The sequence below is a fragment of the Sciurus carolinensis genome, chromosome 7, assembly GCF_902686445.1.
Source record: "Sciurus carolinensis chromosome 7, mSciCar1.2, whole genome shotgun sequence".
In the NCBI taxonomy this organism is placed as follows: Eukaryota; Metazoa; Chordata; class Mammalia; order Rodentia; family Sciuridae; genus Sciurus; species Sciurus carolinensis.
In genome coordinates, this window is record NC_062219.1 from 153048531 (window position 1) to 153067091 (window position 18561).

Below are 18561 nucleotides of genomic sequence, written 5' to 3' on the forward strand. Positions count from 1 at the left end.
TCTGTGGTTGTGCACGATGTAGATTCACACCATTCATGTAATCATACATGTACACAGGGTGATGATGTTTATTTCTTGAATATCATCATTTACGTCGTTTTCCTCATCTTTCTTTCATCTCTCCCATTTAGGCTTCCGGATCAGGGGCGAAATAAGGAACTGAAACCCCCAGTGCTTGAGAAGTGAGAAGAGCCCTTCACCTCTGGTCTCACCAAGGACAGAAAGCGGAGCGGGGAGACGCCCCCACCGTCTCCGGTGGCTGCAGTCGGTCTTCCTGCCCCTCCACTCATCCCAAGCCCTGTCCGCCGGTCTGCCTGCCCCTCCACTCACCCCCAAGCCCTGTCCCCCGGGCAGACGTGGCCCGGGCAGAGAGATCACAGGGGCGCGCAGAAAGGCCGAGCAAACACGCGCCCCGCTTCTTGGGCGCCAGGCCACCCGGGCGCGCGGCCGCGGGCAGGAAGGGGCCGGCGCTTGTCTGCCCCGCCCGCTGCCCGCGCACGCGGACCGGCCCGGCGGCTGCGCGGGCACGTGGGCGCCGCTGTCACTCACGCGCAGGCTGAGCTTCGCGCGGCGGGAGCGGCGGCGGCGGCGGCGGCGGCGGCAGCGATGGGACCCCAGCGAGAGATCTGCAGCTAGGCCAGCTGCACTTGCTCCACGGGTCAGGGGATCGGAGGCCAGGTAAGCCGCACGGGCGCAGGGCTGCTGCTGTGCTCCCCGGGCGCAGCTCGTCGCCAGCGCGCCCTCTCCTCGCTTTCTCTTTCCTTCCTCCCTCCCCGCGCACGCATTCTCCTCTCTCTCTCTCTCTCCTCTCTCTCTCTCTTCTCTCTCTCTCTCTCTCTCTCTCTCTCTCTCTCTCTCTCTCTCTCTCTCTCTCTCTCTCTCTCTCACACACACACACACACACACACACACATTCATTCACTGACATTTGTTCTATGCATACGCGTCTCCACAGAAGCCTTGCATATTAAAATCCGTAAAATTAGAGGTAGCCAACTCCATGCCTTGGTGGTTTGTGATTTGTGTTACGTAAGAATTTGGGGGTTGAACAGCTTAAAACTTGAGAAAAGAAAAGTTGTCCGTTAGGTAAAAATAAAATGTGTGCTGTTGGGAGTTTGTAAAGCTGGTTTGATTTTCCAGGCTGAATTGAATCTGCACCACCCTCCCCGCCCCTTCGCCACATCTGAAGATGTCTGTGTGTTTTGATATGATCCCAGCACCTACTTCTTATTGGAAAGGGATATTGAGTGGGGATCAGACCCAAGCGAGTGACCTAAAGAAGACAGCTGGAGTTGAACAGCTTAATTGGTTCCTGGCTCTGCAGCGAAAATGTTGTCAGTACCTTGGAGAGCTCCTGGGGGTTCCGGCAGGCCAGCGCCTTGGGCAGAGCGCATGTGTGCCTCCAGTTCCTTCAGACAAAACGGGAAGGCAGCAGGGAAAAGAAGGAGCATTTAACTGAGAGATTCAGAAACAAGGACAGAGATGGCATTGGGGACAGAGACAAGGACCAGGAAAGGGGAAGAGGGAGAGATAAGAGATGGGAGAAGGTCGTGAATGTAGGGACCTGCAGTTGACTGGTTTCCTTTTCCCATCCTCAACCCCGGTTCTAGTACACTTTGCTTCTTTCCCCACATCTGCTCACATGTACTTAAACTCTGGGGGCCAGGACTTGAAGAAGGTTCAACTATGCTTTACGTAGATGGACCTGGAAATCCTGAGAACAGTTTGGTAGGCCTCTGCTGGACTTACTCATCCCCAGTCTTTGATATCCCCTCCAAATGAATGAGAACCTGTTCACCAGAAAGGATTTTTAAGAGCAACTTGGAAAATACAGCCCCAATTATTTTATTTCACAAGACTAGAGTAATGTAGGAAACCAGTAGCTAGCTCCATGGCTGGCAATGTCTTCTTAATTAAATTTTTGCATGGGCACCTGCTTTTCTTAGGCAGATGGAAAGTAAAATGATCATGATAGGAAGAAAATGGATAAAGAAGTAAAACTAAGCCTAATAAGAAAATTGTCCAAAGAGCCTTAGTAAGGGTATAATGCATGTAAGCCTATCAGAAACCATTGTGACCACAAGACTCATTTATTTTACAATATAATGGAACAAGCCCCATGGAAATCACTTGTGGAATATCTGGGAAGCAAGTAATCTTTTAATGTAGGATTGGTGGATCAGCCTAGTTGGTATTATTAACTACATGGTATATGGTTTTAGAAAAATAAGATTAGCATTGATATAGTGTCTTATGGTTTAGAAAACCCTTTTGATTTATGTTATTCATTTACTCCACACATCATCATGGGAGCCCATTAGAAAGTTATGAACTGCAAGTTAGACTTCTGTTTTTAAAAAAGCTATCTTGACTGTCAATGTATCTGTCAACAATAACATGGTTTTATAAGTTCTATGAATGACTTTTGAAATTTCAATTTTGATCTGGATCACATCTGCAGAGATTTTTTTTTTTATTACATAGGATTGAAGAATGTACTGCTAAAAAGAAAGTTCAAAGAGCAAACAACTGCAGAGGGAGCAGAGAACTTCAAAGGTAAGACTCAACCCTTATCATGTGCAAATACAGAATCACCTTGCAATGTGCATACAGAGGAAGGAGAGAGTGTCACAGGGAACGTGAGTTCCTTCTCTCTTCTTGTTTTGTCTTTGAACTTTATGTACTTTACTAGAAATATATATCTTGAATGATTGAAGTAATTGATAGAGATAATTACATATCATTACTCTTTTATAGATTATAAAAGTGACTACCTATCCACTGTCTTGGTATTTAAAAGTTCATAATATAGAACCATGATCTCTACAACTATTCCAGAAAGATAAAACATCTCTGAAATGCTTCCACGGTAGAAACACATCTCGAGTTTTCAGGTCATGCTGATACACTTCCAGAATGCTTGACGGAGGAGCCAAAGGCTGTCAGCAGGCAGCCACGCCTCCCTGCACCACCCAGGAGCCGGATGGAGTCTTTTAAGTGAGCCGACCTTTGGGTCTGGGTTTGGATAAGTGGTCTAAATGGCCTGTGTGCCTACACCTGTTCTCTGGCAGCAGTAGCCCTGTAGAAAGTAGCTTTAATGGGAACTTCACTTTCATTTTCTCCAAATTATTTTGAGGAAAAGAAAAGCAGTAGGAAAAATTGAATCCTATTTCAAAGTGAATGAACGAAGGGAGGCTGCGCCAGCCTGGCTGCACACGGGCTCACAGCATGGGTGAACACTCACCCTTTCTGTGCCTCCTTTTGCTGCCTCTCTTCCCTCAAGGAGGTTGTGAAGACAAACAAGTAGTCTTAGGGCTTCATGGGGCAGAACTATTTATTTCTGTTTTCATGACTGTAAGAATTTTTAAAGTGAAATAAAGGGTAACTGCATGTATCGGACTGAAATTCAAATTTCCAAAACACTGGTGCTACCACATACTGGTGCACATGGCAATCCCAATGCCGCATGGAAGCATTTGCTGCCCAACACAGACATGCCCACAGGGATTCTCAGCATCTGCACTCTCTCCTGCTGCAGTGCCTCTTTACAATGCCCACTTTGCTGCCTCCATGCTTCACAAGTGTGTCTCCTTCCAATCCAAGAGTCCCCTGCAGGCACCCTGGGCCCCGCCCCCTGCACGTCTGCTGTCTGTCAGGCACCCGGCACATAGCAACACTTTTAAAACACTGGGAAAAGGGAGAAACAAGCAATGAGGGACCACTCGGGACAATACCTGCACCCACCAGAAAGTTTCAAAGTACTGAAGATAAAGCGGTGAACAGGCTAGAAAAGCCCCCCCACCACGGAGCGTACAGCCCCCCATGTGCATGGTATATCAGACCACAAACAAGTCAAACCTGGAACACCAGGTGGTAACAAGTGCCCAGTTGAGAAACAAACCTGGACAAGGGGACAGAGAACGATGGGTGCTGACATTCAGGCAGGCTGATTGTGGGGGGTCTTTCAGAAGAAGGTAGGAGGGCTTGGGCACAACGCTGTCCTTCCACTGGTCTCAGAGAGGCTATCGGCATGCCACGTTGGTATGACTGAATCGGCATCTGATGTCTAGCTATGCATGCAAGAGAGGCGGCCGCTGTAGGCAGATGACGGCAAAGAGAAGGCCACGGTGGATCCTCATTCACCTGCACCTGGAATGCCCTCCAGGGAGAAGGAAAACAACTCCTCCTTCCTAGATGACTAGAGGACCCACACAGAGGTTCCCTGTGCTCCACCAGGCTGCCAGGTGGGGAGGAAGGCCACAGTGTTTGCAGATGTGTCCTAACATGCAGTTCCAGAGGAGTTTTTATTCTCCCCTCCTGTCATGGTTTCTCTGAAGTGAGGAACCCTCTGTGAGATCTTTCCTTAACAACACTCATACACTTGACATGGCCACCATGTTCACTGCCACTACTGCAGCCGCTGACATACAAACAGGACCCTGGACAACCTTGCTGGGAAAGCGAATGCCGAGCCAGACGACAAAGCCTTTGCACAACCTCCTTATCTCTCTCAGTCCTAGTTTATTGGATATAATTTAATCGTTGCCAGGTTTGAAAGTGACTTAGGAAGTGACCTCTGTGTTCTTTTTAAAATGCCAGAGATGTCAGCCCACCAAGTAGATTCCAAACAATTATAATCTTCTCTGGGACAAAAAAAAAAAAAAAAATGGAACCAAAAGGTGCCAACTTCTCTGAGTCCTGCAGCTGTCTGCGGGGATTTCACAGGTCCAGGCCCTTCACTTGCCCTTGTCAGATTTCAAACCTCATGTCATGTTCCTCCACAGGGTCCTTCTTCTCCGGAAGTGAGTCCCAACTACTTATAACTTGGGGAAGATGTATGGATCCTCTCAGACCCCCGGGGACTATTTGGCAACATATATTGTACTGAAGCAATGTGTTAGGCACACAGCACACACCCTATCTAGCAGGTTCAGAGGTAACTAACCTAACCAGTAACTTGCCCTCTCCTTTACACTGAAGCTTCATATACACTAGAGTTAAGTAAGAATCTGAGACTGACGACCCATCAGGTACTGAAAGGGGATGGGAAGTCAGTTAATCCTGTGGTTTTTTACAAAAAGTAATTGACTCCTTCTGTGTGTTTGTAGCCAAAAAAAATCCTAGAAAACTACATTTGGAAGAAATTAAAGGTCAATAAGATCCGACTGCTTTATTTTAGGGACCATGAAACCACAGCCCAGAGAGGTTATGAGCTTGCCTGAGAGCCCATGAGCAATCATGTGCAACTCAGAAACTAGTATGGAGTCCAGTCTCTTCTCAGAGTGGTCAGCACAAGGTTCTGGTTCATGCTGTGTGCTCCTGAAGGCAAGTAGGGATCTTGGAGAGACCTCTCCAAAAGGTATCCAGCAGCACTAAAAATCCATCCCAAGGAGAGAGGTTTGGGCCCCAAAGCACTGGTTCTGCGACACTCTCTATCCCTTGTTGATTTTGCCCATAGTTTTTCTCACCAGGTGGGACTAGGGAGTCTCCTAAAGCAGGAGCTCAGCTGTTGAGGAAGAGCTCTGTGGTCCTGCTCTGCAGCCAAGCTCAGTCCTGAGAAAGAGCAACCTCAGCCTTGAGAATAGCTCCCACTGCCGCTACGAGGGGCTTTTATTCCTATCATACCTGTTCTGGTCTTTCCCATGTTAGTCTCCGGTGCTTTATAGACAACTGGAATATGTATATGGAGATGAGTTGGTTCTTACTTGGCAAGGATGTGATGCAGTCCATGCTCCTGCTTATTCTATTAATATCACCTCTCCTCTCCTCCCTGACTCACAGTGTGACCTTTAACAAGGTGATTTTGCTATGCCTCAGTTTCCTCAGTGACACAGCAGTTAGTAATGATTCCCAACTCCCCTTGACTGAATTTTTATTAGCACATCTTGAAGGTGAGTTTAAAATGATTCTGCTTACATATCACTAATAATAGGCTCTTATTAATCATCCTCATTGTCAAAGGATTAAATAGAAGGTACCGAAGAGCTCATCCTAGCACTTAAAGTATGAAAACTAAGCAACAGTTCTCTGACCCATCTGACTTTGCCATTGTAATCAGGTGAAGAACAGCCTATGATCTTGACTTGTTATGGAGTGGTAGCCTTCAGAACATGAAAGGTGGGATGATCATTCCCTTACCTCCTCTGTACTGTCCTCCTGGGTGATCTCCTTTGATGTCAGCTATACCCAGAACAAGGTGTAGCAGGGGCACTAAGTACCATGTGACCAAGAGTAAGGAAGATGAGGTCACTGGCCACCACCAACGTTGCTGCTCACGTCATCTTTCTAAGATCAGCCACATCTTTCTGAACTTTACCAAGACCACCTGGGACCAAGGACACACATTTCCAACAAGATGTTGGGTGGGTTCACTTTGTGCCCCTAGGACGGGACGAGGTCAATCATCCCAAGCTTGCCCAACAACTCTAGCCAAACAAACCAAGTGGCCACACACAGGCACTAGACAGAACGACAGATGGTTGTCCTTGTAATGAGCAACCTGGTTGGGATTTGATAATAACTGGAAGCATTCACTATGTCTCTGTTGGCCTGGTTACAGCACAATAGTGGTTTTCCCTAAGAAAGATCGCCTTCTATGTAATACATAGACTACGTCCACACAAGGAAAGAAACCTAGAAGACAATCAAAAAATGCAAACAAGCATTTCTTATTTCCAGTTGCCCATCTATCTGCTTATGTAGAGATCACCAAAGAGCAGAGGATAACTGAGAATTCCCTGACTCACCAAAATTACTGCCCCTCAGTAATGACTTTTTTTGAACCATGAATTATTAACTAAACCCATATAAATGCCTCTCTCCAAGGGTATCAGTTAGTTCAAATTAAGTTGAAATTTCCATCGTAAAAAGATAGGGCCCCAAGCAACCCGCCCATAGCACAGTTTCATTTAATGACTCTCTCAATTCTTATCTATGCTATAGACTTGGTGGGTGATCATAGAAGCCTGGGTCTACTCCCTCCATTGCACTAGCCACCCACACAGACCCATGTATCCACAAATAATGACTGAAGTACGTAGTGTTAGTGAGGTGTAAATTATTGACCAAGCCATTTGTGATTAATAAAGCATGAAGCGTATGTTGTTCTGCAGCATTTTAATCAAACTTCTGTACAGCCTAAAAATCAGGATGTCAGAGAAAGATGCATGCAATCTGAAGGTGAAATTCCAAACCTGCTAAGATGGTGCAAGTCTCCCACGTAGAACCTTCAAGGGAACATGGTGGAGTGTCTGAGAGGACAGTCCAAGACAAACTCTATCTGTGGCAAAAGAGGGTGCCTGCCTAACCCTCTAACAAGTGAGCCTGAGAACGCCTCAGTCCCAGGCTGTTAAAGATTTCTTGTCAAGGCAATGAAACCCTCATCTCCCTTATTGCCATTTTGTGTGTGTCTCATGCTTAAGTTTTTGCATAATTTAAGTGGCCCCTGCTGCTGTGCCTGGTTTCACTGATGGAGAACCGGTTCCAGCCATTGACTGTTGGGGGTAACTTTGCATTCAACAGAAAGGAAGAGCAGCTTATAAGGAAGACAGGCCTTCAAAAGTGCCTTTCCTCTTAAGAAAAGAGCATAGCTCAGATAAAATGACGTTCTTCAGCTGATTCTCACCCGTAGTGTGTCTTCTGACCCCGAGCCCAAAGCCCAGGGACTGATGCAGGTGGTGCTGTTGTTCCAGCCGGGAAGAATGAGTTCTTGCAGCGGCAGTGTCTGTGGGTCCCAGCAGGTGCAGGCTGCCCCTGAGGGCGGCCCCCAGCGCTATGGAGTGCGGTCCTACCTGCACCAGTTCTACGAAGACTGCACTGCCTCCATCTGGGAGGACGAGGACGACTTCCAGATCCAGAGGTCACCCAACCGGTGGAGCTCCGTGTTCTGGAAGGTAAGGAGAAACGTGTGTGTAACTTGGGCAACAGGGAGCATCCCACGTGGTGAAGTGCACTGTGGGAACTGGGAGGCTCGGGCCCATATGTGCCTCAGTCTGGTGCACTAGATGCAGTTTTCTCCCTTTAGGGAAGGAGAATCTAAGCCCCAGGGGCAGAGGAGGGCCCCAAGTGCAGTGCCACGGTGGCAGTTTGCTCACCAGGAAACCACCCATAGGCAAAGGACACCCTTCCAGCCTCCCTTATAGACCTGATAGGGATCATTTGACAAACTGCAGCAATTGTTTAAAAAAAAAATTGGGTGTTTAGAGAGAGCTAATGGTGAATCATGGTCCAGTGGTCATAATACCACTTGCACACACAGGCTCTGGGAGCCTCATCAGACAACACATACAGGCCCCCCGCCAACACCCAGTGAGCCCCTACTGCGTGCCGAGAGGGTTCCAAGTGCTGGAGATCAAAGTGATAAACTGGACGACAAGCCCCTGCCCTCAGGAGCTGAAGATCTGTTGTGGGAAACAGCCATGAACAGGAAAAGCCCATGGCAGAAGGTCAGGTAGTGACAAGTGCCGTGAAGAGACGTCAATCAGGATGAGCAGAGTGTCCCAGGCTGGTGTATGCATGCGAGGAAAGCCTTTCAGAGGAGAAGGCATCCGAGCACAGACCAGGATGAGCTGAGGGAGCAGACCTGAGCTCATCAGACCAAAGGTCTCCTGTGCTGGGAAAAGCAGGTCCCAACCTCTGAAAGGAGAAGAGACCCAGCCCGGCTGGAGTAGAGTGTGCAAAGGGACAGGAAAACAGCAGCACAAAGTTAGATGTGGGATCCAAAGATGACAGTGAAGCTTTGGGCTTTTACCTCCGCAGTGAGGGCAGCCACCTGAAGGTGGTCTGCAGCAGACAACACCATCCTTCTGGCTCCTGTGTGGAAAATAGAGACAGTCGGATCAACTCAGAGGCTGTACAAGCCCCCAGGCGAGAGATGATGGCAGCTTAGACCAAGGTGGGACCAGTGGAAATGGTGACATTCAGTTCAAGTTAGCACTAAGTTTGAAGACCAGGCAGTCAGGGTGCTGATGAACTAGAAGTGGAGCATGAGGGAACGAGGAGTCAAGCGTGACCCTGGACCTGCATGGCATTTGGTCTCATGGCTTACTAGGAGACAGGACTCCGCAGATGAGTGGGGCAGAGGGGAGGAACCAGGGGCTCGACTTTGACCGTGTTAGGTGGAGGGACCTGTTAGGTATCCAAGTAGAGATCTCTAGTGGACGTTTACATACACCAAGCCACAGCTCATGGCTTGGGAGTTGTTGACACAGAGAGTGCATAGAAGACACCAGAAGAGCCAAGATCACCTAGGAAGAGAGCATTGGGACAGCCCAAATTTAGAAAGCGAAAAGAGGACGTAAGCTTGCAATTTACTGGTAATACAGTATGACAAGAAGCAATACAGCCTGAGCATGGATTCCTCCCTGAGACCTGAGTTCAAACCCCAGCTCTCCTGTTCTAGTGCTCTGTGACTTTGGGCCTCCAATAGGGACACTTGAAACACCCACCACAATGTGAGAATTAAGTAAGGTAATATTTACAAAGAGCTTAAAACAATTGACTGATCCATACCCAATTATCATTAGCTAGATTAGCTATTTCCAGATGAGTTGTTCAATGGAAATAAAACTGGAAATCTAGTTAATAAATACATACTGGGTAGCATAGTTGCTAACATGCATTATCCAAGTCCTGTGCTAATTCAAATTCATACTATTGTCACAAGCTCTGTATTAGAATTAGTCAAGTCAGCATCCTTGCCCTCTATAAATCTTACCTCCACTGAATCTTTACTGTCCAGGATCAATGAAATACACAACCATGCCTGCCACATCTTGTATTTACCCAGATAAAAGGGAGTGGTTGCATGGTTACTTTCTGCCTCTCTCCATCCCTATAGCTACAGAGGAGGGAGGGAGAGAGACAGAGTTATTGTGCTAAAAGCCTTATATCCACCGACATACAGGTTATTATAAGCATTCATGTAGACCCAGAGCAGGCCAAGTCATGGCCTCATAGAGTTACATTCCTGCAACGTCCAAGTCCTAGATTCACATCCTAATCCTTAAACACTAGAAGCCTAGCATCAACCTGCATGACCTGAGGATTCACTGTCATAGAGCCCTAATCTGTACCACAGGAATAAACCACCTGTTCTTGAACTCCTCCTAGGGAAGGCGAGTGAATTCATTTTAGTGTTTATGGAGACCTTTGTGCCAATGCAGAGAGGTACCAGTTACACACCTGCTTCTATTATGCTCCTTTGCAATGTTGTTTCTTTTTTCATTTCAAGCAGCTCCTGCAGGGGGTTCAAGTTGCTGGTTCTTCTCTGGCTCCACCACGGTGTGGCTAGGGCCGTGTTCTCTCCTAGGGCTGCTCATAGTGCCCTGACAGGCCTCTGTGCTCTGAAGGCCTCAGGACAGCAGGCAGCATGGAGGGGCTTCACAAGGAAAGTGATTTCAGCAGGTCGGAGTCAGAGTGTCTGCCCTATGGCAGGATCTGCATAACGTCTACCTCACATGCTGCTCTTTCTTTCTTTCTTTCTAGACTACTTGGTAGGCGCTATAAGATTATACAGGCACACGCTTCACCTCCGAGTACAGATCAGCCCGACCTGACGGAGTGCACCGTCAGGGAGGAGAAGCAGACATGAGCCCACAGTGCTACCACGCAGTGTGCTGAACGGAAGCGGTCAGGGCCCTTCCTGGGAGCACGGGGTTGGGGGAGCAGGGAGGAGTGGATATCGGCCGCAGCCTGGAGAAGTGGCCCCACCCACAGAGGGGACCACCCATGTGCAAGCAGGAGAGGGGCAGCCCACCCCCCCAGGAGGAAGAAGTGCACGCATTTCTGAGTTGAGGGAGAGACGGTGGCATGTTCAGGACTCTGCAGAAAGTGTGACTCAGGTGGAGAAAACATTTACAAGTGCAGGGACAGGGGTCATAGATGAACTGAAAATGCAGGCAAGAGGCAGATCACAGAAATCTATGGAAGACTTGCAAGAAAAGCTTCTCCAGGACCTCTCGGCTTGAGGCGGGCAGGACAGTAACGAATGTGGGTTTTCCTGGGAGGGGAGGGAATGCCCCACGATCTGGTGTAAACACACACACTGTGCACACATGCGTACACACAGAGAACAGTCTCTGTGCCTTTGGGTCCTAGGTGACTGGGCTGCAGCAGCTGCGGAGCTTTCCCAATGCCTGTGCCTTCCTCCATCTTCAAAAGTCGACATGAGGTGGTCCCTTCTGACCTCTGCCACTTGCTGCCACCCAAGGATGGAGCAGGTGGAATTTTCTTCTTATCCTTGTATTTGACCTTCACTAAGTCTGTTGCCACTTGATTGTCTATGTGGGCATTCAGCCAGTCCTCTCGCTCCCACCAGCCTCTCCTCGCCCCGGGGTCAGCCTTCTACCTTCTTCTCAGCCTGTCCAGAAACTGCTCAGAGGGCCTTCAGCGTGATGTGCCTCCTCCATCGCCTTATAAAGTGGAGGTGACTCTGGCCCCTCTCTTTCCTCTCTAGACCTAGGTTAAGTGCCTCCTCTCAGCCAACCCCTCAGAGCTACATCAGAGTTTACACCTGAATCTTAGATTTCTCTTCAGAGTTTTGGTAGATATTGAAGAGTTGGGTTTAGGAGCTGGTACTTTTATGAACATGCACATGCACACGCACACACACACACACACACACACACACACACACACACACTCACGACAGATATAAGCCCCAAAGGTTTTAAATTACTTTACAGTCTGCTTCTCAGAACATTACGGATCATACATCAGACTAACTGGAAGGTCTTCTGATGCTCCGATTTGGCTGTTTTCATCACTGATCCACTTGAAGGGTTTAGGGGCTGTAAGAGACTATTAAAAGAAACCATGTGATAGTATGTTTGTGTTTAAAAGGATTCTCAAATGACCCTTGAAGGATGGTCAAGGTCAGTTTTGACTAGATCAGGACACCGTTGTGAATGTCTGGGCCAGATGTGTTAATGGTTTTGCCATCAGAGCAGCTGTGGTGGCAGGGAGAGAGGATTCATGAGATTTTTATGAGGCAGACTCTACTGACGGCAATGTGAGGAAGGACCCTCTGAGTGGGAAAGGGGAGGAAGACAGAGAAACAGGGAAGGGCTTTAGAATCCCATGTGCAACATCTGGGGCTTGAAGAGCCCTTGGGACATTTTTCTGTAAGTCATGGTATTTGGAAACAGAGCGTCAGAAATCCATCTATAAATACAGACTAGAGCTCAGGACAGCAACTCAGGCTGGAGTTAGAGATTTGGAAATCGCTGGTAAGAAGCAGGAGCTGGAACTACAGCCTTAGATTAAACCTTAGTGAGAACATATTGAATAAGAGGCCGGGGTCAAGGGCGGAACCCTGGGACACCAATGACTGGGCAACGCGGGCCGAGTGAGCTGTTATGAGGAGCGCATGTGTCGGACATGACCGCAGGCAGGGGTTTCAAGAGGGCCTAAGTGTTTAATATCAATGGCTACAGAGTATTCAAGTGAGATTAGGAAAGAAAGTCACATTGGCTCTGATAATTGGGAGGTCATCAGTGACCAGAGAGAAAACAGTTCTGAGGAAAACCTGGAGGACTAAGCTTGGAAGTCAAGGGCAGGGATGACCCAGGCAGTGGGACGCAGGGCTTCTGAGCACACTTTGAAGATGGAAGCCCTTGAATGTGCTTGCGATGTCCTGGAGGAAAGGAGTCTCAGGGTGGCGTGCTGATAGGAGACCCCAGTGGCCAGGTGCAGGGACCTGTAGCAGACAGGCTGGGTAGATGATGTGAGGTCAGGCACTAGGAGGACCTAGACCATTGCCTGACATGGGTACTTGCTCTGTAAAGCTCAGCGTCAGGATGAGGCTAGTAGGGACTTACGAGCTATAATCTGTCACAGCTGCTGGCAGCTGCCACATCCCAGAGCTCAGGGTCTGTGAGGGAGAAGTCGCAGCCACCCTGGGGCTGAGGAAGAAGCCGCCAGTGTTTGCTCTTGGGGCACTTACCCTGAATAGCCTCCAGCTCAGATGGCTGCTTCACATCCAGCTCCCTCCAGCATCTCCCCACAGACGGCGCCTCCCGCCTTGCTGGTTCTCCTTCCAACAGTCATTCCTGCTCCGCTCTGACAGAACAGAACGGCTGCGTCTCTGCCTCCTGGAGCAAACTGTCTGCAGACCTCGTCTGCTCTCTGAGCCACACGGAGGGGCGGCTGGTCCAGACAGCAGCATCTGGAATCCCAGCTCCCTTCCTATCCAGCGCTCTTTCCAACAGCCGGACTGGTTTTCACACATCCTCTGCACCACCTAGACAGACAGAGGTCACAGTCACAACACTACCCTTGCTGCACCTCTGGAGTTTGTCACAGCCTGGCAGGTCCTTGTCCTCCACTGCTGGGGTGGGCCTCACTGCCCCACAGCCTGAGAAGGCCCTGCTGGACTGGGGTCTCCCCAGCAGCATCTCAGCGCCTCCATAAAGCCCTAAACAGAGCCACTTGACTCCTCGAATAACCTCTGTGCTGCCATTCATTGGACGCTGACAATTTAATAGAACCTTCTTTCTCTTAGATCTAGCACCACTTCAGCTTAGAACCGTGTCCAGAAACAAGTTTCATGATACTGACCCTAATCGCTCACCAGTTTTATCCCTCTGCTACTCCAGCAAGGCACAGGGCTAAGCCGCGGCCCCTGGACTTCCCTCGCCCCACGCGCGACACACTCCCGGGGAAGTCCAGGAGCAACTCCTCTCATCCCATCCTGCCCCTTCTGCCTACCACACCGCCCGGCTCTCCCTGACTGTCTGTGGGCTTGGTGTTCCTCTCGGGGGGTCCTCAGGATCCTTGCAATCAGCTGTCCATCACATCCTCCCTCCTCCCTCTAATACTCTGGAGCAAACAGGAAGAGGGAGACGCTCGGTGGGGCCAGTCACTTTCCAGTTCTGACAGTGAGCAGAGCTGCCATCTGCAAGCCACAGTTTGCCTTTTTGCTTCAGGGTGATATTCCAGGAGTGGCTTTTCATCTCATGCACTGCTCAGCTGGGGAGCACGCTGTGCTGAGGATCGATCGCCTGCTCCTGTTCCCTGTCAGCAGTCTGGTAGCTGGAGCTGGGAATATTTATCGAAGGTCAGGCGGGACCAAGAGCCCCAGGGAGACGACAGAAGCAGACAGAGGAGAGCGCTGGCCTCAGGCTCTTCTGAAGCTCAGGAAGTAAGACGGAGGCCTTCCTGCTGCCCACAGTGTTTGAGGATTAGTGCCAGTTCCTGAGGAGGAAGGCAATTTAATGATACAGGAAGCATGTCACCATGGGTATTTAAGTTCATTTACTTGGTGCACTCAGAATTTTCCAAAGTGACTGGTTTTCCAAAAGTTATAAATACTGTTTAGTTTTCACAGGTGAATTTACTTACCACTATTTTTAGGAACTGTAGAAACCAATCCAAAGTGCTATGCTTTACAACCGTTTCTTCCTGCAGTACTTACATCTTACGTAGAATAGGTTCCGTTTTTAGTAAACATCATATTGACTCCTTTTTTTTTTCTTCAGTTTCTTCATAAAATGACATTAAAGGACATGTGCTCATATACGGTAGCTAAAACCCTTTTGAAATTGAAATAATAGGAAGGGAACATACAAAATAGTAATTAGTGAAGTATTACGGATAAAAGAGGAGGTTCCACCGACCTGGATTAGAGTGTGGTCATACCACCTGCTAACTATAAGACCTGGAACTGCTTGTTAGCCCCTAGGAGCCTCCGTTTCTAGTAGATGAAACAGGAATGAAAATGCTTCTCATAACATGCTTGTAAAGATTGAATGAAAATATATCTAGCACTATGCCTGGGTCACGGCTGATGATCCATAATGCTGGCTCTCCTTTCCCCTGCTTGCGAGAGTAATGGGTTATGAATATATTTTCCTTCTATTAGCCAAACCTCCTTTATTAGTGTATCACCCCTAAAATTTTAATATATCAGTACATACACTTGAAATGTTCAGCAGTGACTGGTGCCATTTGGTTATTTATCCAACCTTATTATTCTAACTAAAAGTAATTAGGAACAGGAGAAGAGAAAAATTTTTACTTGAAAAAATGTGTAACTATTAACAATCCCTTGTTATAAGAGTGATAGTAACTATTCCTTATTCTAAATACTGAGCAATGTCCATGCAAAATAACAATTTTGCAAGAGTTCTATTTCCAAATAATAATGATAGTGACTTATCACAGTTTATTACTCCACCAGATACAAGACTGAGTGCTTCCAGGCAGGTCACACTTAGCCTTACAACCCCTCAGTGAGCTAGGCACTATTACCATTTGTACCTAGCTCACTGTATGGATGGGGAAATTAGAGAGGAGAGAACTGAAGTGACTTCCTCTATGACCCAAGCCCTCGGTGGCATTTCCAGAAGCCAAGGCAGGGTCTGCACATCCCAAACAAATGCGCTGCAGCTACCCAGCGGTAAGTCATGCTCCTCTGCAGTGTCGCCTTCCCCAGAAGCTAGAGAAGCTTAAGCTCCATCTGCCACCCGCAACATGCAGCAGCTACTGCAGCTCAAGTAGCTACACAGGAGGGTATAAAACGCTCTGGGCTGGGCTGCGGGCCAGCTCCATGGTCTCCCTGCCCTGAAGCTCGGGACCACTCATCTTGGACCCGGTGACCTACTCTCTGTGTGGCTACCTGTCCTTGCCTATAAGCTAACAGGTAGGATTCCTGCCCTGCTTGCTTGCAAAGGGGTCAGGTGGTACGGACTGTCAATGTGCTCTAGTCAAAACCACCAGGAACACCTCTCTGTGCTACCAAGTTGGGTCTACTGCTCATTGCAGTGGGCTCCCAGTGAGAGTGTGGGAAGGTGTATTCTAGAGGGTGGGCTTTGGTTGGGTGATCAGAGAAGGGCAGGAAGGAGTGGGCGTTCACTCAAGTGTCAGGGAGAGTCTATGATGGGATATTTAATAGATCTTATCTCTAGGGAAGGAAAATGATCATGAGGCCGAACACATGGGCCAAGGAGCTGCTCCAGCCACATGACCAGCTTAGCCAGAGGAGGCAGAGGTTGGCATTTGTGGCTTGCACAGTGACCATGGTTTGGACTGAGCTGAGTCTCAACTGTGAAGTGGGCTCCTCCTGCCTCCTCCCTCATAGCCACAGGAGGAGCATGTCAAGCCCCCGTTCTGTGAGACTGTGCCCAGCAGGGTACGGCCTCACTGAGCTGGCAGCCAGCTCCCAACAACAGCATGGCCTCGGGAGAGTCAGCCAGCTGGTGCCTCTCCCATCCCTGATACCGGCGAGGCCATGTAGGTGAAGCGGGTTGTGCCATCTCCAAGGCAAGGCTCTGTACCAGCAGGAAACCACCAAGATGCAGCCGCGCGTTCAGGTTGCATTCAAATCCGAAAGGTCTTCTTTCACCTTCATTTTAAGAAGAAGAGTAAGTCGACCTTTCACATAGCTGTGGGCTGACTGGAAAGAGTCCCTTCTCTCTGGAAACTTGACAAGGCCACCCTTGCCCCTCAGGCGGAAGCCCTGGCTCACTCCACCTTGCTTCTGTTCTCTGTCTAGGTCGGACTCATCTCGGGCACGATCTTCGTGATTCTCGGATTGACTGTCCTGGCGGTGGGCTTTCTTGTGCCCCCCAAAATCGAAGCATTTGGCGAAGCCGACTTCGTGGTGGTCGACCGGCACGCCATGCAGTTCAACAGCGCCCTCGACCTGTGCAAGCTGGCGGGAGCTGTGCTCTTCTGCATCGGGGGCACCTCCATGGCTGGGTGCCTGCTCATGTCAGTGTTCGCAAAAAGCTACTCCAAAGAAGAAAAAGTGCTTCAGCAGAAGTTTAAAGAGCGAATCGCCAACATCAAGGCCCACACCCCACCCATTACCAAGGCTCCTGGCCCAGGGGAAACAAAGATTCCAGTCACTTTGTCCAGGGTGCAAAACGTCCAGCCTCTCTCTGCAACCTGACACGCCCCCTACCCGCTCTCCCCACTCTGATTCACACACACTGTTAAAAGGAGGAGGCCAGCTTCCCAGGTGACAGATGGGCATTGGCCACCCCAGGCGTGTTTGGTAGGGGGCAGCTGGCCTAGTGCAGAGCTCACACTTGCTCAGCTCAGGTGGCACTGGCGAAGGTTGCAGCCAGGTGTTAGTCAGTGCACACTCACCCAGCTGCATAGGACGGGTGCTCTGTGTCCCCACCAGGAGCCCCTCCGCAGCTCCTCTCCAATATTGTGGCTTTGTGTTCCTTTCTGTGTCATCTGACCAGCCACCCATGGCTGACTTGGTCCGTCTTACTTTCTAATACTGGTTTTTCCAATCCTGCGTGGTGCTGTCTTCCACCCTGTATCCCTGTGTGCAAGATAGTGTCCTGTGTGTTCATAGAAACATGGAGTTCCCTGACTTTGACCCAGACATTAGTCTTTCAACCATATCTTAACATGATGTTCCTGAGATTGGATACAAATTTATGAGTGTTCTGCATAAATCTTTTGGTTTTCTCCACTTTTTTTTTTTTTTTCATTTCAAATGCTAAAATCACCAACTTTAGAGTCTTGGTGGAAAAAATTAATATTAGGAGTATCCAAAAGCAATGTCCAAAGGCATTGAATTAGAAGCCAGGAAACTTGAGTTCCTACTACTCACTAGCTGTGTGACGTTGCAGAAATTATTTAGATTCCTAAGCCTCAGTCTCCCCAACTGTACAATGGCTCTATGGGCCTTCCCTACTGAAATATCTGAGATTCTCTTTTTTGCCAGGTGTCCTCAAGTCTCTCTCTCCCGCAAGAATGTTAATGTGGTTCTTGTGGCTCTCACTATGGCAGGACTTTTTTCAGAACTGATCTCCTGGAAAGTCACCAAGTCTGCCAGCTTCTCACTACCTACCTTAAGTATCCAACCCCAGCAATTTATACCATGCTGTCGTATTTTTATAAAGACAAAAGTAAGCCATCCTCAAAGAAGAAACCCCTGGGTGGATAGTGACCTTAAAAAGGGGTTTTGTTCTCAAATAAGATGTGTTATTCTCCAGCAAGACATCCCCTATGTCCCTTGCAGCCCTTACTCTGTGGCTTTAAATTAGACTAAGGAAAATGAGAGGCGTGACCTTGGTACTCTCTCGAAACCTGTGCCACCTTAAGAGTTCTGTCCTTTCCTGTCCCCTTCACTGGATAAATAAAGTATGTGAACGAGCCAACCCTGAATCGCACTTTCATTCCTTCAGCGGGCCTGCTTTCGCTCCTATGCGTAATTTTCCATTCTGAGTGGGAACAAGCTCTGATGCTTCCCTCGCCAAATGGAAGAATAAATGAAGCAATTAGTGCTCTTTGTGCCCTGCTTATTTTGCACAGTGCAGCATAAAACATGGGCAAGTCAGCCTCCTGGGCCCGACAGGAGAAGTCCTGCTTCAGATTCTCCACCCTCCTGTGGAAGTACCTCCATTTCACTCGGGAAGCTGTACGCAAGCCCCAAGCAACTGGGCAAGGCAGGCACCGTCATTCAAAGCTCCCCCTGCTTGCCTGGTATACAAGGCAGAAAAGCAATCTCAAAGAATGAGTCTTGACTCTGGAAGCCTTCAGACTGAAAAGTAACAGCTGGTGGGACTTGGGAACGTTTAGGGGCAGATACTACAGCAGCCA

General features: G+C 48.7%; 1 protein-coding gene and 1 non-coding gene across 3 annotated transcripts; one reads left to right on the forward strand and one right to left on the reverse strand.

Annotated features, from left to right (window-relative positions):
- Positions 1–509: 509 nt before the first annotated feature.
- Nrsn1 (neurensin 1) lies at positions 510–18113 on the forward strand. Of its 2 annotated transcripts, none has more exons than XM_047557098.1 (4): positions 510–678; positions 2485–2556; positions 7657–7892; positions 16493–18113. In XM_047557098.1, exons 3-4 carry the CDS (start codon positions 7668–7670, stop codon positions 16889–16891), a joined length of 624 nt encoding a protein of 207 aa, XP_047413054.1. In that variant the 5' UTR covers positions 510–678; positions 2485–2556; positions 7657–7667; the 3' UTR covers positions 16892–18113. The 2 variants fall into 2 exon arrangements, with proteins under 2 accessions (XP_047413054.1, XP_047413055.1); XM_047557099.1 differs by having other exon boundaries at positions 512–678; positions 7692–7892.
- Positions 11691–11770, reverse strand: LOC124989843 (small nucleolar RNA U2-19). The gene has a single exon (XR_007109658.1). It is a non-coding gene; the product is annotated as a small nucleolar RNA U2-19 (small nucleolar RNA).
- Positions 18114–18561: the final 448 nt, after the last annotated feature.

Bases quoted from the DNA above. Each gene is read 5' to 3' on its own strand.
- Nrsn1 (XM_047557098.1), top strand. From the start codon at position 7,668: ATGCAGGTGGTGCTGTTGTTCCAGCCGGGAAGAATGAGTTCTTGCAGC. The intron at 7,893-16,492 runs GTAAGGAGAAAC...TTCTCTGTCTAG, and splicing joins GGAGCTCCGTGTTCTGGAAG to GTCGGACTCATCTCGGGCAC.